The sequence below is a fragment of the Pelodiscus sinensis genome, chromosome 2 (assembly GCF_049634645.1).
Source record: "Pelodiscus sinensis isolate JC-2024 chromosome 2, ASM4963464v1, whole genome shotgun sequence".
In the NCBI taxonomy this organism is placed as follows: domain Eukaryota; kingdom Metazoa; phylum Chordata; order Testudines; family Trionychidae; genus Pelodiscus; species Pelodiscus sinensis.
Window position 1 is genome coordinate 194,592,859 of NC_134712.1, and position 21,977 is coordinate 194,614,835.

The window sequence follows — 21,977 nt, forward strand, 5'->3', positions numbered from 1 at the left end:
TTGAGACAGGATGTGTGGGCTCTGGGGTGGGAATGAGGGATTTGGGTGTGGAAAGGGTGAGAGGTGCAAGCTCTGGGAGGAAATCTGGGTGGAGGTGGAGAAAGGGATGCTGGCTCAGGGAGGGGGCTCCAGGCTGGGTTCAGATGGAGGGTTGCGGTACTAAGCAAGCCACAGGTTTGTGGCTGTGAAGGTGCAGGAATTTGGGTTGGAGTATGTGAGGGGCACATGACAGGAGGTTGCAGTGTATCATAGGCTCAGATCTAGAGTCTGGGGGGTGCAGGAGTGTTATAATACTGCAGCCAGATGGGGGGTTGGCCCCAATTGGTGGTTTGTTGGTTAGTATTTTATTTAAAAATGAAGCCTATGTCAAACACAAAAAGTTTCTGCATTGTCTTTATTTATGAGAAGGGCGGGGAACCTGTTTTGAGTCAGGGTCACTGACCCACAGAAAAGTGAGTTGGGACCACACAACGGAGATGCAAAAAAGTAAAAAAAAAATAAAAATAATAATACCCCCCCCCCCAAACCCATACAACACACTCCTCCAAAATCCCCTCAAGCCTCACAAAATGTGGCCCCAACTGTGCTGGTGGGAGCAAGGGACATGGTACTGGGGAAGGGTGCTAGTGGGTGCTGGGAAAGAGGACAGGGTGCCAGTGGGACAGGGGACAGGGTGCTGGGGTGGGGAGAGGGTTCTGCAGCAGGGGACAGGGTGCCAGTGGGAGCAGGAACAGGATGCCAGTGGGAGCAGGGAGTCCCCTGCAGCAGCCTCCTCCCAGGACTCCTCCCTGCTGCCCGCCAGAGGAGGGAAGCCCCGGTGCGCGCCTCCTCCAGGACCAACTCCCCTTCCCACAGTGCAGGGAAGCCCCTGTGTGCGCCTTCTCCGGGCTAACTCCCTCTCCCCGGCAAGTTCCCGGCATGCCACAGACCTGGGGGAGGGGAACAGCCAGCGTACTTCCGGAACCCCCAGAAGTGGCACGCAGCTTCAGGACTTCCATCCACCCGGCAGGAAGCCAGCACTACCTCCATTTTCGCTGGAGGTAGATAGAGGGGCTTCTTGGGGGAAAGAAATGGAGGGGAGGGGCCAAACGCTTCGCGAGACCTTACAATCAACCAGTTGATCGCGATCAACAGGTTGGTGACCAGAGTTTTATACTAAACCAAACCTCAATCGGAGTTAAAAAGAAAAATAAAAAAAATGTGGTTACACCCAAATTTGGACTGTGTTGAAAAAAATACCCTGTACTTACACACAGTGTTCCCTGTAAGCTGTGCACTTGTGCAGTCGCTTAGGAGAGCTTCAAATTCCGCCTACCTGATAAAGAGTGCTACCAGCTAGGTTGGTATTTATACTGGTGGTGCACATTGGCACATACCTCTGTGCACATAAAATTTATTCCACACATGGATGGAAAAGATTAGAGGGAATATTGGTAACATCCCTTTCTGCATTTTGATCTGACAGATAGCAGCATTATATAGATATTATAAAAACCTACAGATGCCTGACCTACCTTCACCTGCTCCTAACATACCACACACTTATTTCCTTTATAAGGGTTATTGTACTGCATCTCACTCTATGCCATTCTGTTTCTACACACAGCCATAGCTGTAACAGCAAGCCAGGTGGATAATGGATAATGCCCGGGACTAGAGATCAGTAGATTACAAACTCAATTTCTGCCTAGCTCATGATTTTAGAACACCTCTTTAAACCCAGAGGTATTAAAGATGGCCACCTTGTGCACCCAAAGGAACAAAGAGGGAAAGAGGAAAAGGAGTTCTTTAGAGTATCAAAAGACTGTATTACTAGGAATAATAGGGTGAAATTAAGTTGATTTATTGGGGAAAACCCCACTCTAATGGTGAGATCTATATAAATCCTGAATAGCTGTCCAACGGAAGTGAACCTATTCCTGATTACAAGAGATGAAATTACAAATGGTTATTAAGTACATATATTGAGGACCAATCCTGCATGGTCTGGAATGCAGAACACTGGACATGATAAAGGTATATCTAATTTCTATGATTTTAAGATACTCAATATATTGCCTATGGGATTATTCGTCATATATAGTTAGATATCAGTTTGGTTGTGCACCCTGACTTAAGGAAATCAGAACCTACATTTATACACTATTTGTTTGGTAGCTTCAGTATCTGTTTAGTCTTAAAATAGTCTAATTAAGTTTTGTTGAAAAGTCAGTGCTAAAAATGGCTATTACCTTGATATTACCTACAAAATCCATTTTTACAGGAGCAAAGACTGTTGGTCCAAGTTTGTCTAGAAAAAAGAAGGCAACATTTTTAAAGCAGTTTCTTAGTACTAATGACTCAACAATATCCATTTCCCCTGGTACCAAAAAAGCTTTTCTGAATAGATAAAAGGAGAAACAGAAAGATGGAAGTCTTTCTTCCTCTGTTTTAGAGCCAAAAATTCCAGTCTGTACACGAGCCAAAGACAACAAAATAATATGACCTCACTCTTATAGCAAGTTTTATCCATAGAGCTCAAAGTATTTTATAAAGGAAATCAGTGTCCTCATCCTCAAATAGGATTAAAAAACTGAATGATCTTAGAGAGCCTCCGCCACAACTCTTATTAGGCAGCAAATCAAAAAGGATTTGTGGCATACCTGAGAGACACACTGATTGTAGTGAAAGTAACCAACCACTTACCCAAGACTGGCACTATTGCGTAACACGATTGCAGAAATTCCTCTGTGGGTATGCCCTCATTCTCCTGGAGTTCAATATCACTGAACCTGCAGATTCCAGTATGAACACAAAGAAAATGTTAAATACTCCTGTCATGCATCTTACCCATAAATAAGGGCAGAAGGGTTTGGTTTTTTTGGAACGAAGTCTATATGCAATCCATATTTCACAAGAACCACATACTGAGTTTTGTTCTGTAACGGATATGAATGTTGGAAAGGAAATCACAAATTTTTCATACAAAGACAAGATGCACCTTTTTTGTTTACACAGAAATAGAAAAGCTAGAATTCAGCTCTCCAATTTAAATGCTTTCACCGACAAGGGCAAAATTTACATTATGCCTGTATGGTGAGGATGGAAGGATGGGCTTATGGATAACACACTGAACTGCAGAGAGACTGATACCATGCCAGAAACTGAACCCATGTTTCCTGTGTGCTTAGTCAAGTGCTTTTGTTTCTCTATTCTCCACCTGTAAAATGGAAAAAATAATCCTTCTTGGTGTACCTTGGCTATTTCGACTACAACAGGGATGGGAATATATGGCCAGTGGGCTGGATCTGGCCCCCAAGGCTCCTGCACCCTCCCTGCCACCCAGACTCCACACCCCAAGCCCATTTCTTGGAAGCCCCTTCTTACACACTGAACTCCTCATTTTTTACCCTACCCTCGAGCCTGAGGGGGCCCCACAAATTCTACTAGCCCAGGTGCCCTTAGGCTCTGGTGTGCATTGGGAATGTGGAGGTATGTCTTTGCTTCTCAGTCAGGGGCCACGTCAATGACTTTGTTTTTGGTGCTTCTCACATTTGCCCTGACTGATTTTTCTGTGGGTTAGTGGCTATGGCCCAAAAAAGGTTCTTCACCTGTGGCCTACGAGCTCTTATCACTACATGCAGGTCATATGCCTAGTGCAATGGGGCCTGATTTCAGATTCTGAATTTGGAATGGTGAAGAGATAATCATCATTTCAGCATGTTCTTATACTTCTTATGCATTACAGTACTATTTTACATGACTGACTCTTTTGTACAGTTTCAGTGGAGAGCCTTTTTACATCAGTGTCACTGGTGACTTCCAACCAGTGATTTTTGACAGTACATAAACGGGTTCATAAGGAATAATAATTTTCAACACAGAAGTACTATGGGCAATTTAGCAGAGACAGATAATTACTCTAAATAATTTTCCAGCTAATGATTAACTGACCAGCAATCATATTTTCATAATTTTCTCCCAGTTACTCTTGCAAAGAATCAACTATTTCTATCCTATGGATGGTGGGAGTGAATTAGGGAGCAGGGAGAATTAAAAAAAAAAAAAACACAAAAATCCACACACAGTACAGTAAAAACTGTGTTATCTGGAAAGCTCTATAAAGCAGCCTTTCAGACCTTCATAGAAAAGTCCAATCAACAGTCTGGTTGGTGCAGGGCCCGCATGTCCTACCTGGCTCTGAACAGCTCCCCCAAAAGCAACGACATGTGCCTGCTGCTCCTAGGTGGAGGAACAGCCACAAGGGATATGCAGAGCAAGAGGGAGACTAGAGTAGGGACGTTAGCTATTGCGTAATTGAAAAGTTGTGTAACTGCATGAAATCTTGGTGGTTACATGAGAATTCAATCATCCATGGGGGTGGGGCCAGCAGTCAATGTGCTCCCGGTCCCACTCTTGGAGAGCCCCCTACCACCCTGCACTACTGCCTCTGTATGAGAGGCAGCAGCGTTGAGTGGCAGACGGGAGCTGGTCTGCCAAGAAAGCCAGTTTAAAAACCTGCTTCAGGTGCAGACCAGCTGCTTGCTGCCCCATGCTGCTCTGTGCAGGGTGGCAGCAGCCTCTGTCCACGGGGGTCTGAGCTCCCCATGGACAGAGGGTGGTCCATGGGGAGCTTGGATGCGCCCATGGACAGAGGTCCATGGGGAGCTCGGAACCCGCGGAAAGAGGCCGGTCCATGGCAGTAGTCCCTCTCCACAGGGAGCTGGGGCCCGTCACAGACCTCTCCCCTGCCCCTGGGAGCTGGTGATGCCCCCCTCACTGCCTCTGTAGAAGGCAGCGTGTATGGGGGGAAGAACGGGGGGCAGAAAGGGGGGGAGGGGAAGCGGGTCTGTACTTGAAAACCAGCTCCCCACACATATGTGCTCCAGTCCCCCCCCCCCCCCCCCGCTGTCTCTCTAAGAGGCAGCAGCACGAGGAGGGCAGGGGGTGAGGCAGATCCAGTGCTTGTGGGGAGCCGGCTTTTAAGCCGGCTCCTCATGGGCACCAGCTTCTGCTTCTGCTTCCCATCCCACTTTGCTACCTCTGATACGGAGACCGCAAGGTGTAGGTGTGTGTGTGTGTGTGTGTGTGTGTGTGTGTGTGTGTGTGTGTGTGTGTGTGTGTGTGTGTGTGTGTGTGTGTGTGTGTGTGTGTGTGTGTGTGTGATGGGGAAGAATATGTGTAGTCGACAAGATTAACCAATAAACCCATGCTTATTGGTTAATCGTGTAGTCTACACGGTGACATCCCTAGTGTGGGGTGTAGGCTCTGGAAGGGAGTTTTAGTGTGAAGGGTGCTTGGGGCAGGGGTGGCATATTCAGGGTCACTCAGCTTGAATATCTCCCCACAAACTGTCCCTGCTGACCCTAGCAGACACATAGCTAGGTGGCTCCGTGCACTGCTCCTGCCTGCAAGCATCACCCTCACAGCTCCTATTGGTTGCAGTACCCAGCCAATTTTTTCCCCATTTATCACCATCCCATGTTACCATTATGTGCTGGATTAAAATAAAAAGCTTTTAAGTGATGGACCTTTCACCATAATATTTAGCCATTAAGACTGCCCTGTTCCAACTCCCAGTACTAGCATACATATTGTAGCTTTATGACAAACAAAGTTTACAAAATTACTTCTGCTGGGATTTATTTAAGTGAGTTCACCATTGCATGGATTAAAAAATCTCAGCTGATTAATGGTTTTAACCACACAGTTTCACTGTTATCAGGACTGTCATCTACTGCATGCAAGAGCTAGGCTACCTATTGCTCATGACACTGAAGAAGGTAGGAATATCCTCCTCTTCTTCTCCCAAGTGTGATGGAGCTGGTCCACTTAGAGAATACATTGCCGACTGCAGCGATTCGTTAGCACTGTTGCTCTCTATGGGCAGCATCTTGCCGTCTCCATCATCTTTAACTTCATCACCTTACATTTGAAAGAACGGAAACCTCAGTTACTGAAAGATACCAGTTATCTAATTTGGATGAGATACTCCGAGTAGTTTTTCCTCTTGTATAATTTATTAATGCCATATTCTATGGTTTTCAGAATGAATGGCTCTATTGGTCTCTGCATGCTCACTCTTCTATTGTGAGTAGGGGACTACACAATACTCGCTACTCTCACTGCCTAAATTGGAAGAGCACCAGCTCCAGGAAGAGATGTGACTGTGACATGTCATCACGTCTTTTACTTTCTTCTTCTTTTTTCCTTTGCCCATTGCAGGGGGAAAATGCAACTAAGACTAAAAAGATGCACAAGGATGACAGTGTTTGCCTAAGATGTCCAATGTGAGAGCCATATTGAACCTGCTGGAAAAGGTTTAAATGGCATCTGTTGACTTTCACGTCTTGGTATCTTACCTGGACTAAAAGGGCTGTGTGAGTAGCTTGGTGGAAAAAGGATGTAGGGCTGAGGGCTGAGCTGTCCTACAGTGAGACCCCTAAGTTCAGCCAAGACTGGAGAAAAGATGTGGGCTGAAACTATGTTGAATTATCATGAATTTCAAAGTAAATGAAAACTAAGCCAGGGAAAGAGGGAATGAACTTAGTTTTAGAGCAGGTGGAAACAACACGGGAAGTGAAGTCCTCTAGTCAGTCAAGCTGTCATAACAGCTTCACAATAGGAAACCACAGTTGTTTTCCTTTTCAGTTACTATATTTCTGTTTTTTTCCAACTATTTCTTCTGCCAATGCAAGACCAAACTAAAACCAAAGAGAGGAAAACAAATGCAAAGGAAATTTTGGAAAGCCGGCAGAACTAAATGTTTGTGACAGAGCATAACTTGTTAAGATGAGAGGAAACTTGATGCCTCTTATGTTTGTGCAAAAATTCTGCTAGACCACTAGTTATTAGTGCCCGTTCCTGCATAATATTCAGTAAGGGAAACACCAGTAGTTTGAGTCTCACCTAATTTACTCAAACAAATATTAATAAAAAACCTCAAATACATCAACATAGTGTCTCAGAGCTGGATTATATCATGTACAGATTTGTTTTTACAGAATTACATTAGCATAAGCATCAGGCAATTTCTAAAACAATGCCAATTCAAAATATAAAATCGTTTGTTTAACTCTGCCTACTTAGAAGAGATGCCAGCTAGAGTAATGGGTACTGTAATACAGGACTATCTGAACGGTGGAGGAATCTTCCTAAAATAAGTAGACTCTTAATTTAAGGTGAAAGGGTTTAGAGATTTTTGTTTTGTTTTTAGCTTTTTGTTTGTAGAATTTTGTTTTGGTCTTTTAAGATGTACATGCACTGGTGGTATAAGTGAATTGCAGGCAGGGCAACTACTCAGAAAAGTCCCTTGTCCATCGAGCATGTGCAGTGCAAGAAGTGCATGAATGCAATCCCAATTTCTGTCAACTGTGACCCAGAAAGAGCTCTAGTGTGAGAGAGCATTCTAGTCACTATACCTCTTCAATTCTTGGTCTCCACCAAGGCCACCAACAAGGGTGTGAATTGTGTTGGGAAGTTTTTGCCCCTAGGAAATGGGCAGAGATCTAAGTAAAATTTCAGTAACCTTGTAGAGAGTCCTGACATGCTCCGTCTCTCTTGGGAAGCAAGATCTCTCATACTCTTGAGGACTGTTTGTGCTCAAAAGTAATAAACAATCCTGGATAATATTTTGTTCCATTCATTTACCTATCAACTTCTTTTCTACATCGTCTTCTGCTGCAATGTCACAGTCCCCGTCATTAGATTTCAGGCTTGAAGGTATCAGAGGATTAATCAAGGTTTGCTCACAATGATTAGTTTCTGTCTTTATGGAGCCATTTTCACAACTGTGCAATTCCATTTGCCTAAGGGGGGGGAGGGGAAAAGAAACAAATGTAAATCAAAGGACAGACAATATCATATTTCACTTGGCATATCTCTTCCTGTCAAACGATACACAACAATGTGAAAGAGGGACTTGAAATCCAAAACGCATAGCCTGTTCTAAATTGTTGTGAGCAAAATGTTTGTCTAAAGACACTAGAGGGAACCATGTAGCTTCAAAAATGTTTTCCCAATATATAGTCACTGAAACAATCCTAAGCTAAGAATATGGAATTCTGAAAGAAAAAACATGCATACATCATTAAGTTTGCTGTGTCCCTCTTGAAATCCAGTTGGTTAAAAAAAGGAAAAGATACTGTATCTGAAGCAGTTCTGCTCTCATGGCTTTAGACATATTTTCCTATTTTTTTCCCCAAATACCTTTGTCTCTATTGTTTTGTGAGTGAACAGTACAAATATACATACATAACAGGTGAAAATGACCAGGGCTCGACAAATTAAACAATAAACACCGTTCATTTGCGGTGCACGCATGCGCAATACAGCTCTTGCGCATGCGCAGTACGGGGCTGGTGAGCGGTTTTCGCCGCCATGTGTCAAGCCCTGAAAATGACCATATAAGTGGGAAAACAAACTATAAACAAAGAATCATCATAGGCAGGAAGAATTTCTCCGGGTCTCAGTTATAGTAATTTAAGGTATTACTTGTAACAATGACATGTAAAAAAAAGTTTTCAGACAGAAGTAGGTTGCCTTTAAGGAACTGCTTACATAATTAGAACAAATTAAAATGTTATGCTAAAAAGTTGTTAAATATTTACTGGAATTAAGCCTACTGTTAATAAAACTATGGAAACCCAGAAGAGGGATTATCCTTTTCAGAAAACAGGACATGTTCTCATAACTCTTGTTTCTTAAATACTCAACTTAAAAAAGGTACAGAAACCCAGGGAAAATATTTGCTTTGCTTTGGAGGCCAATATGGGCACATCACCAAGGCAGAATTAGGGTTATTAGGACATACCAGATTTTAAAGAAATGTTCCAGTGGCATGCTATTTTGGCATTGGTGGCATTATGTCACTGTTGTGATGGACAGCTCATAATAATAATAATAATAATAATACAATATATGGAGATATACCATCTCAAAGAATTGGAAGGGACCTTGAAAGGTCATCTAGTCCAGTCCCCTGCCCTCATGGCAGGGCCAAGTACCATCCCTGACAGATTTGCCCCAAACCTCTAAATGGATTCCATAAGGATTGAACTCACAACTCTGGGTTTAGCAGGCCAATGCTCAAACCACTGAGCTATCCCTCTCCACAAATCTCATTCATTGCCCTTTGCTCCCTCTGTTTTCTGCAGCAGAACTCATATTGGCAATGCTCCATAGCAGAAGCCAGAGGTGGGGAAGTGAGCAGAAAACCATGTGTGAGATGGTTTGCTAGCCACCGGTAATAGAAGATTGCAATAAGGAGAATGATAAGGGAAGTCACAAGGAAGTGTGAGTTATGCGAGAGTAAGTCCCCTTCTCTTCTATCCATTTCAAGATGTCACTTACAGCAAACAGAATGTGTGCTTGTTTCTGCTATTTGCATTAACATCATTGATATATTAATAAAAAGTAACCCAGGAGAGTCAAAACAACAAAAAACAAACCAGATGCCATTTTTAGGGAAAAAGGAGTTTGTGTACCTTTCTGTTGTAGTGCTATTGGAGGAGACAGGAGAGATTACCTATAAAACAGAAAATGTATGTTTAAAAAAAAACCCAAAAAATTAAGCATTTTGTGCTCCTCAAACTTCACATTTAACAACCCAGACTGAAATTAATAAGGAAATTTAAGCTTGTGTTTCATATTTTCCTGATCTAGGACCCATATGAACATATGCAATGGGGTTTGAACCATGAAACGATTGGGCCCTTCTCAAGTAAAGGATCTATTCCAAAGGTTAGCTGGCAATGATGAGAAGCTAATCCCTGGCAGCATGCTGCCTACCTCCACAAACTAAGTATAGTGATTGTGTGGGAGCTGGAGAAGAGGAAGGTCCATTGTGACAGGCTGGGTAAGGGAAAAATGAACCCCGCTTCCTGAGTAGGGATGTGAACGAACGATGTTTACGAGTTAACCGGAATCCAGCCAGGATGAAGCAGCCTCCTGCTCACAGAACAGTATGGCAGGCCATGCCCGGTCCAAGTAGCCACTCGCCTGCAGAGAAGAGCAGCATGGCTGACCTCGCCTGGCCCAAGCAGTTCTCTCCCAAGCATGCTGCGGGTGGGTGTCTGCTCTATTGTAGCTAGGCCCACTGAGCCACAGGGCTAGGAGCTGGCAGCTCTATGGGGCTGGGTGATGGCAGCGAGCAGCCAAGCCCCGCGGTAAACCAACAGAATTTTTACATGGGTAATATTTGTATACAGGCAGTCCCCGAGTTACGCGGATCCGACTTATGTCGGATCTGCACTTACGAACGGGGCTTTCTTGCCCCGGAGCTCGCAGGCAGTGGGACCGCCCAGAGCGCAGCGGGACTGCCACCTCGACCTCCGGGGCAAGAAAAGCTGCTCTGGGTGCCCCTGGTCTGCTGGGGACCGTCTCCAGCAGACCAGGGACACCTGGAGCAAAGCCGGGGAGGCGGAGGGGTTCCGCGCCTCTGAGGCTTTGCTCTGGCAAAGCCTCAGAGGTGCGGCACCCCGCCGCCGCTGCGGCTTTGCTCCAGGTGTCCCTAGTCTGCTGGGGGGGAGGCACAGCTAGTGCCCCCCCCCCAGCAGACCAGGCTTTTGTTGTGGACCCTGGGGTAGAGCAGCTGGGGTGCTGCCGGGTTGGTCCTGCAGGGACCTACCTGGCAGCCCAGCTGTTCTGTCCCAGGCTGGAGATTCAGCCGCTGTTGAAACTGATCAGTGGCTGATTCCAGGAAGCTGGGGGCAGAGCAAATCTGCCTCCAGCTTCCTGTAGTCAACCCCTGGTCAGTTTCAGCAGCAGCGGCTGAATCTGGAGCCAGTTCCGACTTACATACAAATTCAACTTAAGAACAAACCTATAGTCCCTATCTTGTACGTAACCCGGGGACTGCCTGTATGTATTTTTACACCACTAATCCTGAGTATGTTTAAACTAAAAAACCCTACATATACTGAATCCCTTCCTCCCTTCACCCTAATCTGATGTTAGCTAGGACAGTTGGTCCATCTTCACAGCTATGCCTGGGGGATGAGAGACCGTGATGGCGAAACGCATGAGAGGAGTTCTTCAACTTCTGGGAAGCTTATAATTGCAGACACGGGTCTGGGATTATTTTTTAAAATTCATTTTGGACTTCCACTCCAGCCTAGAACAGTCACCAGATTCTCAGCCCCAGATATTCCCAGGTCCCAAACATTATTGAGCAAGGCGTTTAAACTGCTATTAACAGTAAGTGAATGGTGATTTAAATGGAGCCCTGCATTGCTTGCAATCTATATGGCATACAAGGATGTCAACAGTGGATGGTTACGATCTCTATGTGGGACTAAAAAACCCCATTCCACACTTCCACAACAAGTAGTTTCTAGGAAAGGCAGTATGCTTTTTATGTGGAGACTGACAGCTGAGACTGTACAACATTACCTTGTTTGATTTGAGAACAGCCAAGTGTGGAGATCCCGAGGGGGTGTGAAGTAATAACTCAGAGGAGAAGGCCACATTTGCAATCTGCATACATTCATCAAGAGTCTTCAGGAAAGTGTTACATGTTGATTTCAGCAGAGCTCCCATATCAATTCCATTCTGTGAAATAAAACCAGCCACTTTGCCATCAACACCTAATTTGGAAAGACTGAATTTACAAAATCCATCATCCCAACAGCCATGTTTTTTAATCATCAGAAGCCCAATATCTTCAAAGAGCTAAAAAGAAGAGGCCATTGGATCACAGCAAGGACAGCAGACACAATAGGGATTGTATCTTCTGTAGGTGTTCCTGCTGTTGTTCGCCTCCAGTAACACCAATCTCAAAAAGCAGCATTTCAATAGCAACATCTTTTTGTATGACCCAGGCCTGGAGTTAACACATACAATGAGTTCACTACTCGTCCATGACCCAAGCGGAAACCAGGGCAAGAGAATGAGAAGCTGACTATTCAACTAGATAAAAGTGACCTAAGATAAGATTATGAAGTGGGTAAATACATTATTACAGGCAGTCCCCGACTTACGCGGATCCGACTTAAGTCGGATCCGCACTTACGAACGGGGCTTTTCTCACCCCGGAGCTCACGGCGGTGGGTCGCCAACCGTGTCCTCCGGGGCGAGAAAAGCTTCTCCCAGTCTCCCTGGTCTGCTGGGGGGGGGGGTCCAGCAAAGCCGCTGGAACCCCCAGCAGACCAGGGACACCCGAGCAAAGCCGCCGCCTGGGCAGCTTTGCTCCCAGGCAAACGAGCAAAGCCGCCCAGGCGGCGGCTTTGCTCTGGTGTCCCTGGTCTGCTGGGGGGGTCCAGCGGCTTTGCTGGACCCCCCACCCTCCAGGAGACCAGGGGGACAGGAGCAAAGCCGCGGAGCACGCCCGCAGCGGGACAGCCCGGGCACGCTTGGGCTGTCCCGTTGCGGGCGTGCTCCGCGGCTTTGCTCCTGTCCCCCTGGTCTGCTGGGGGGGGGGGGGGGCGGGTGCAGCTAGTGCCCCCCCCAGCAGACCAGGCTTTTCTTGCCTACCCCTGGGGTAGAGCAGCTGGGGGCTGCCGGGTTGGTCCCGCAGCACCGCTCCGGACCAACGTGGCAGCACCCCAGCTGCTCTGCCCCAGGCGTCCTGATTCAGCCGCTGCTGGTCAGTTTCAGCAGTGGCTGAATCAGGACGCCTGGGGCAGAGCAGCTGGGGTGCTGCTGGGTTGCTCCAGTAGCGCCGAGGATCCGCGCTACTGGAGCAACCCAGCAGCACCCCAGCTGCTCTGCCCCAGGCGTCCCCAAGTCAGCCGCTGCTGAAACTGACCAGCGGCTGACTACAGGAAGCCCGAGGCAGAGTTGCTGGGGGTGCTGCCAGGTTGGTCCGGAGCGGTGCTCTGCCCCGGGCTTCCTGGAATCAGCCGCTGATCAGTTTCAGCAGCAGCTGACTTGGGGACGCCTGGGTTTCTTAAGTTGAATCTGTATGCAAGTCAGAACTGGCATCCAGATTCAGCCGTGGTTGAAACTGATCAGTTTCAGCAGCGGCTGACGCCAGTTCCGACTTACATACAGATTCAACTTAAGAACAAACCTACAGTCCCTATCTTGTACGTAACCCGGGGACTGCCTGTATATGTAAGGCCCTACCAAATTCCTAGCCATGAAAAATACATCACAGTCTGTGGTATCTGGTCTTGTGTGCTTTTAACCTATACAATATGTATTTCACAGACAAACGTTTCTCAAATTGGGGGTGCTGACCCAAAAGGGAATCACAAGAGGTCAAAAGATTATGGGGGGGGGTAAGAGGGGAGGGTATCACAGTAGGGATGTAAGCAACTAGTCACTTCTCACCCTCACTGCCTCTGTATCAGCAAGGGGGCAGGGGAGGGAGCAGGAGCCAGTGCCCGTGAGGAGCTGGCTTTAAGCAGGCTCCCCATGAGCACCGGATCCGCTTGCCAGTCCCCAACTCTGCTGCCTCCAATAGAGACAAAGCAGCGTGGAGGGTGAGGGGAGGGCAGGCTAGAGCCAATTCAAGCAGGCTCCCCGCATGTATGGCCTACTACAGACTGCCTCCCCCACTCTCCACTGCCTCTTACAGAGGGGGGAAGGCGGGTGCTAGAGAGAGTAGGCTTAAAAGCCGGTTCCCCCCAGCACCAGGTCTATGGTACTGCCTGCCCCCCTCCTCTCTGAGCTGCTGCCTCTAACAGCGGCTGCTGCTGTGGACCAGCCTCTGTCTGCAGGGAGCTTGGACCCCCGCGAACAGGGACTGTTACCACCCCACGCTGCCGCCTCTGAATCTGAGGCAGCAGTGTGGGGCGGCAGGCAGCCAGTCTGTGCGGGGAGCTGGTTTTTAAACTGGCTCCCTGACAGACGGGCTCTCAGCTGCCACTGCACTGCTGCCTTAGAGGCAGCAGTGTGGGTGGCAGGGGGCTCCCCAGGAGCACACTTGCTGCAAGTCCCACCCCCCGGGAAACTATCAAAAAGTTGTGTAACTGCTAAGATTTCATGTGGTTACACAACTATTCAACTACACGATATCTAGCATCCCTAGAATGGGTATTTTTTTTCCTAATATGAAACCATCAAATATTCGGTTAAAACCCCAAAAGCCATCACAAAGGCTAAATCAGAAACTTTCTTTCTTTCATCATCTCTTAATCCTATGGACAGAACTAATTTTAACTATCTGGATTGCCAGTTAATTAGGGTCAGGCAGTATGCACTTCTTACACAACGTCTGTTTTATCAAATATGTGTACTTTATTCTTGTCAACATGAACTCAATGCACAGTGAAACCCACAGCTTTTTTTGTGAAACTACTACCCTGATCATAGTTACTTCATAGGACCTCAGTACTATCCAGCATAATCAATATCAATACACAGGGCTCGAAGATCACGGCAAAAGCTACTCGCCAGCCCCACACTGCGCATGTGCGAACCGCTGGTGAACGGGGTGAACGGCTGAAATCTACTCGCCACGGGCGAGTAGATAAGCAGATCTGTTGAGCCCTGACAATACACAATACAAAAATAGTCATATTGCTAAACTAAGCCCATTGCTTAGTTATTTTTCTCCTATGTGCATTCAGCAGGAAAGTCAATGCAACATTAAAATGACCATCCTTCTTTACGTAGTGATGGGTTCATTCTGTGAAGCATTCAGTCCACCAGGACAAATCCAAAGTGCTTAGCACCCAGTGCAATAGGGCTGTATGAAAACAAAGTTGTACCTCTGATTCAGATATATCACAAATGCTAGCTTCCTTAGTTTTATCCACTTGCTGAACAAGGAGGTCACAGTACAATCTAAGCTCTGACATTTTGGTTTTCAAGGCTTCAGTGCTTTCAGTGAACTCTAGAAATGAAACAAGAGGAGAGTTGGACACATCCCATCAGTTTCACAGTAGACATTTTTGGAAAGTTAAGGAAATAACTAGTACTATTTCAACCCAGTCCAACGTAGCTGACTGAATAGAGATTGTGTTGAAATGTCATTCAAAAAAAATGTAAGACTTAGAACTGGGTTGGCCATTTGTTCATGACAACTGAAAGACATGCACTGTTTGTTATTTGCCAACAGAACGTACCCAGATAAATTATAAACACACAAACCTACTATAAAAAAAACCAAAGTCTTGACCACAAGACGTCTCACTTCATGAGCCTTTTTATTCAAGGACTAAATCCCTATCATACTATAACATGCCTGTTTGCTTAAAAAAATCTGAGGTATAAACAATAGTTGTTAAAAGGGTCATAGCTCCTTGTTTATAAACTACAGAAAGGTGGAAGATAGAGTTTGACAAAGACAGATCATTTTAATACCACTCTCTCTCCTTATTTATAATTAAAGGACTGGAATACCTGAAAGCTAATTTTAACCCCACCCCCCTTATAGATTAACAACAACCCAGAAATTTAAAAAGGTAAAATTTTCTTAGCTGAAAGTTTTGCAAATGCACGATGAGCATTTCACCTTGTGACAATGTCAACTTATGAGTTTCATTTTGTTTTGCATCTTTTTCCTGATTAAATTGTATAGACAATCAGTTTTATCTACAACTGGGGTTCAATATTAAAAATATTGGAGACCAAATTACCATCTGTAGACAAAATAGTCTAGTACAAGAAGGAGAATGCATCACCAGTCCTTCTGAGAAGCTGGTTCTCGAAACATGTTCATTTTACCATATGCAGGTATGTTCCCAAAATATGTACCCAAACCTACCTCTATTTATACTAAACCTGTTTACAAAGAAAAAGCACTGTATACATCACCCAAGACTATTATGAAAATATTGGGCCTCAGTTATCTTGTTTTTGGTAGGATGGTGTTCCCTCTTTATTCCTGGTTTTTCAATACAACATTCTGAACTTAAATGGGCCATGAATGCACCCCTTACCTGTACCAGGGTAGAACACTTGCATCTCTTTCCTTTGACAGTTTTCCCATCTCAAATGCTGAGCTGTGCTGTTACAAGGCATTGTGGGATACTTACAAGTGAGCAAATGTAAGTAGAATGCAATTTAGCATGATTACCTAACACTTATATATCATAATATATGCAGAATACTATTAATGCATGGCTGTGTGACCTATAGGCACTGGCTAACAGTTCACCATTGTAAACTTGCATTGTGGAATAGACTCTGCATTTTGTGTCTGACTCTGTGTCTTGTGTGGTGAGCCAATCTGAACAGGTGTATCCACAGCCTGATGAAATGCACAGCAAGATCAGAGATGAAGGGAAAGTTTCATCTTATGAAGAGTTAACACAGGAAGAGTCATCAGGATGGCTGCCAACAATTATTGACTTACTGATGACTCATCTGCTTTCCCACGCTCTATTCAACAAGGGTGTTGGACAGAAGGGACTCAGCAAGACCGCACTTATTATCAGGAAGATTTCTGTGCAGAAGTGACTTACCGCAGGGAGACAAGGGTGTCTCTACTAGCCAGAACAGGGACAGATCTCAGACCCAAAATACTTTGGTGAGGACATGTGAGGGAATTGTTTTCCCCTAGATATGACAGACAGAGAGAGAGGGAGAGAGAAAGTCTAGGTGTTCCCTATTTAATCATAACAGGGTCCTTGAAAGGTGTAGTAGCTAAAAGGATGAATTAGTTTTTCATAATTTAAAATACAGTAATTCCTCATGTAACACGGTGGATACGTTTCAGAAAATGATGGTGTTAAGTGAAAACGTGTTATGCGGGGGTCAATTTTCCCATTGAAAATAATGGAAAAGGTGGGAGTTGCATTTCAAGCGGTAGGGAATGGGGAAACCCAGTTGCCTGCCTGCAAGCTGGGACGGAGGAGAGGGAGCAAGGCATCCAGCAAGAGGGGGTCTCCGAGGAACGGCACGGTGAGCAGCGAACCCTCCGCCACTTTGAAGGGAGGTGGGGGCAGCCACTGGAGACTAGCTGGCTGGGAAAACCCAGCCACCGGCCTGCGAACAGGGGCGGAGGAGAGGGAGCTAGGCATCCAGCGAGAGGGGGTCGCCAGGGAACGGCGCAGCAAACCCTCTGCCGCTTTGCAGGGAGGTGAGGGAAGCCCCATGCAGCCGCCAGCGACCAGCCGGCTGGGGAAAACGTGTTATTACGGGGACGGTCGTGTTGTTCAAAAAAAAAATGTTCCCCTCCCAAAAATTGTGCTATCACGAAAACATGTTAAGCAAGTAATTTTTGTAAACCAAGATCAAAATTTTTAAATCACGTGGTTCAAGTCAAGGTCCTTCATCTCTGATTAGGCCTGATTTTCAGAGGTACTGACTGCCTGCTATCCAGATTTGGACACTGTGGCTCAAGTATACATTTATCATTTCTAGTTGCAAAACTCCTAGGAAAAAAAATGGGGAGATAAAGAACCAAGTAAACGACACATTGTTCAGAAAGGCTAGAAATGCTAGAGATACACAACTGAGAATGTTCTTGCCTTTTTCTCTCTGTGTCCTACTGTCTGTCAGGCAGGCCTTGGCAGTTCCTAGTGCAACCAGCCACTTTTGCCTCTCAGCTGCATTTCTGGCTTTCAGATAGAAGTACTGTTCTCCTGGAATAATCAGATCCATCCGAGTATTATCTGTAGGGTGAACTAGGAACAACACAGATTAAGTCACTGAGTCAAACACCTACATTATGATGCATTTTCTCACACACACACACACACACACACACACACACTTTGCAACAATAAAAATACAGCAATTCCTGGAAATGCATATGGAAAACTGGTGGCTATCAACAGTCAAATTTCCAAACTTGCCATTTTGTGACTCAGGCTCTCGAGTTATCAGTCTTCGGGAGAAAGAATGTTTCATGCCATGAAACTGAAATCCCTTCCACTTTAATAATAAAAGAATGAAGAACATAAAAACAGAAGAACATCCATACTGGGTCAGACCAACAGTCCATCCAGCCCAGCATCCTGTCTGCCGACAGTGGCCAATAACAGATGCCCCAGAGGGAGGGAACACAACAGGTAATCCTCATGTGATCCCTCCCCTGTCACCCACCTTCAGAGAAACAGAGGCTAGAGACACTATTCCTGCCCATCTTGGCTACTAGCCATTGATGGACCTAACCTCCATGAATCTAGCTCTTTTTTGAACCCTGTTAAAGTCCTAGCCTTCTCTGCATCTTCTGACAAGGAGTTCCACAGGCTGACTGTGCGCTGAGTGAAGAAAAACATCCTTTTGTTTGTTTTAAACCTGCTGCCTCTTAATTTCATTTGGTGACCCCTAGTTCTTATATTGTGAGAAATAAATAACTTTTCCTTATTCACTTTTCCCACACCAGTCATGATTTTATAGACCTCTATCATATCTCCCCCCGCCCCCCAAGCCTTAGTCTCTTTTCTAACCTGAAAAGTCCCCAAAAGAAGAGCAACTCAGTCATGTGTAGCTGGACCCATGATGATTACAATACAATGAGAGAGAAGTGCAAAACAAAGCAAGGGAGAAAGGAAAAAAAAATTGAAGGGAGAACATGATTTATAAAAGTGTGGGACTGTCAGTAAAAAGGAAAACTCTCTCTGCTGTGAAAAACAGTTTCATGGATTACACACTACTGTCTGGGACTCCTTTTCTGAGAAGGCAACCTCCTCCAACAACTCTGTCCATATTTCAGTTTTCCTACCTATACGTCTCTCTCAAAATTACTGTCGCTACTCTGTTCAATTCTTAATCCATTAGGAGTGAAGTGACGAAGTTTGTTTATGATTTATACTATTAAAGTGGAAGTTCTTGCTTTAGTTCTGTGCCAGCAAAGAGTTAGGTAGACCCATGTGCCCTTACGCCATGGCTCGTAAAAAGCCCCAATATTTAAAAAAGCATTATGCCTACATGCAGCATGCCCAAGACACCAGATGTTTATAGTTCTTAGAATGCTTAATTCTTTATTTAGTTAAAGTTGAATAGAGATTATATTCATGATATGCTATGGGCATGTAAAGAGAAGAAGTCTTTGATACAAGGATGACATGTCAGATCACAGGAATTATATTTAAGAAACATAAGGGAGTAAGATATTTATTGGAAGAATTTTGTGCAGCAGATTCTGAAGTTCCTTCGTTACCTTGAATTTCGCACACGGCCATTTGGATGCTTCCTTTACAACCCTTCCAGGCATCTTCCTGAGAGTCGTAATATGACAAGATACCTCCACAGAGAAGAAACCATCGAGGCTGCCAGCCTGAAAAGCAAAACTGCATTTCTCAGTGATTTAATGTTTTACAGAACACACATTTCTTCAGTTCAACAACTATGTAGGTTTCGTGTGGGAATTTACACAAGTGAAGCGCAAAACAAGAGATACTCAAGATGGTTAAAGCTTAATCCTTATTTCCGTAGAGATTTTTACTGAGCTTTAGAACAGCATCCTTCAGCAACAATTACAGGTGTTTCCTACAGCCCAGCTGGATTTGAGAGATGCAGGTAAAGGTCAGATGAAAACAGTTAATGGCAGAAATTAATCATTCCTTGCTAAGTATTAAGCTACTTGAAAGCTTATGTCCTAATAAATATGTTAGCCTCTAAGGTGCCAGAGGACGCCTCGTTGTTTTTGCAGATACAGACTAACACTGCTCCCCCCAAGACCTTTCCTCAGTCAAGAATACTGAAAATAGCTCACACTCCCGTTGTTTATGCAACACCCTGATGCTCAAGAGAAAGCGCCTGTCAAAAATCGATTTGGGCTGTAATCATAGCCAAACACAAATCTGCATACCAGTAAGTTTACAATGAACCCTGAATCCTAAAACTACAGGCAAAAACACAGAGGCATAGGTCCATTCCTTACAGGCTGAGATAGAAGGGGGAAATATTTAAGCTGATTTTTTTAAATGTAAGTTTCCACAGTATTCTAGCTAATGAGTATAACAATCACATAGGAATTGAGATACTTTTTAGAACTCTTGCCATTTTATTTTATTTGAAAAAAAAAAACCACACACTTTTTCATAACAGGTTCCTTTGGGGAGAAGAACAGACCAGATTCAATTTGGATTTTCAAGTAAAAGTGGGGGTAGTCAGAGTGCTACGAGAAAAAAAAATTGTAAAAGTCATTGTAGGCAGTTTTCAGTAAGGTGGAATTTATTCAACACAGAAGAGAAGAGAAGCCAGTTAATTGCTTCAGACCCCTAAAGGCATAGAAACAGTTACTTAAATAATACATAACTCCTCAGTCAATACAAGCCTTTAATTCACTCTGGAGCTCCTACTTCAACATGGCTGCTATGGCTTATGGTACTGCAGAGCCCAACTGAATTACAGCCTCTCAATCATGTCAATGAGGTGATCTGCAAGGAGTACCTTTTTAAATAAATATTATTTGTATTTAAATGTATTTCAATAGACTGCTTCCTCCTTGCCCCCAAAAAAGTCTTTTGCTAAATTAACATCTTATTTCCCCTTCTACTAGATGAGCAAACATAGAATGATTCACAATTTCTTACTATGTAGAATAAGCACGCATACAAAATGCATTTTCAGAATTAAATCAGTATTGATGTACAAGAAATCAAATTTTTCAAAGCAGAGAGCAATTTTCCAGTGGCAGACTTTTAAATATTTAAGATCCCAGTTTTTTAAAATGTCAGATAGCAAGGATTTTGCTAGAAGACATATTAGCCACATGGGACCCTATGATTCTGAGCGAGGCAATCATCAGAAGGTTATCCTGAGGACCATCAAATTGTAAGAGGGCTGACAAATTGCTGATACTGCAACCGTATCTTTCATTACAGGAGCTTTACAGTTTGTTATGGTCACAAAACGAACCCTATAAAAATGGGTTTCTTAGGCTATGTCTACACAGTAGCATTATTTCACAATAACTGACATTATTCCGAAATAAGTCTGCATCTACACTACAAGCAGTTATTTTACCATAATGTCAAAATAACATCTGGAGGACTTCTTACTCTGACTACTGTAACCTTAATTGTACAAAGTCAGAGAAGAGTGCTCTCTCAGACGTCCTGCTGCGCAGACAGCACCAAAAGCCAAAATACACTATTTTGACTTAAGCTATGCAAATGACATAGCTCAGGTTGTGTAGCTTATTTTGGCTTTAGCCCTGCTGTGTAGATGTGCCCTTAATATGGAGCATTAATCTAGATTCCTAGAACTCCGATTTCCATATCAAGTTTGCAAGATGATTTTCCAACTCCCAGAGTACTAGAAGCTCTACCTAGTATTTGAAAAGTCAAAGCTGTGTCCCTGCACTGTGTTAAAATTGACAATAAGGATTCCAGAATAAGAATTTAGTTGTGCACTTCCACTGATGATGCACTAGGCCTGCCAGAACACAGGTTGCTCTTCTAAAGCCTGAATTAGCTCTGCAGAGCTATTAGCAGTAAAAGTTTGATGCTTTCGGTAACATAAGCAGATAAAACTAAAGAGGCACTAAAAACACATGTCTATCAAAGGCCCTATACAACATCGGGTCTCTAAAATCAACAAGATTAAATTAAGGGAACATTTACATACCAGGAAAAGGTACAACAGTAAACACTGAACTGGTGCATAGCTTTCCCAAGGGAAATGGTGGGAGTTTCCTCACATGTAACTGTTAAGAGATTAGGTACAGTAATAGAAAATATATTGCAAAGAACAATTCTGCATTTGCATAGGTGTGGGCCAGTAAATGTAATCTATACTTATCTATAATTTAAAAGACATTTTTAATCTTCATGGCATGAAGATTCTGGAGAGCCAATCAGTCTTTCTGATGTTCAAGGGCTGAACTAAAATGAATTTGAATAGAAAAAACACTGGGCAGTACCAAGGTATTACTTACATAACTAAAGGAGGGAGCTCCCTCTCTCCAGACTGTACTTCCCTATAAAGATGTCCACATGCAGTCGACTATACAAATAACTAATAAGCCTGGGCTTATCAGTTAATCTGTATCAGAGGCAACAAGGCAGTTGGAAGTGGGAGCTGGTGCCCGTGAGGAGCTGGCTTTAAGCAAGCTTCCCACGAGCACCAGATCCACCTGCCCCACCATCCCCACTCTACTACCCAGATAGAAAGGAAGCAGCACCAAGTGTCAAGGCGGGAGCCAATACGCGTGA

At 44.4% G+C, this 21,977-nt stretch overlaps 1 protein-coding gene across 6 annotated transcripts in view; it reads right to left on the bottom strand.

The window, feature by feature from the left end:
- Positions 1-21,977, bottom strand: part of PLEKHA8 (pleckstrin homology domain containing A8) — a 40,045-nt gene that overhangs the window by 11,751 nt on the left and 6,317 nt on the right. For 4 of the 6 annotated variants that reach the window (XM_075922130.1, XM_006133229.3, XM_075922132.1 and 1 more), the window contains 9 exons: positions 18,977-19,093; positions 17,340-17,495; positions 14,634-14,758; positions 11,371-11,529; positions 9,465-9,505; positions 7,630-7,787; positions 5,739-5,904; positions 2,686-2,771; positions 2,232-2,290 (listed from right to left, as the gene is read on the bottom strand). In XM_075922130.1, coding sequence (XP_075778245.1) covers positions 2,232-2,290; positions 2,686-2,771; positions 5,739-5,904; positions 7,630-7,787; positions 9,465-9,505; positions 11,371-11,529; positions 14,634-14,758; positions 17,340-17,495; positions 18,977-19,093 — 1,067 coding nt within the window. Of the gene's footprint in view, positions 1-2,231; positions 2,291-2,685; positions 2,772-5,738; positions 5,905-7,629; positions 7,788-9,464; positions 9,506-11,370; positions 11,530-14,633; positions 14,759-17,339; positions 17,496-18,976; positions 19,107-21,390; positions 21,470-21,977 lie in introns of all 6 variants that reach the window. The other 2 variants (XM_075922133.1, XM_025189751.2) reach the window with 2 other exon arrangements.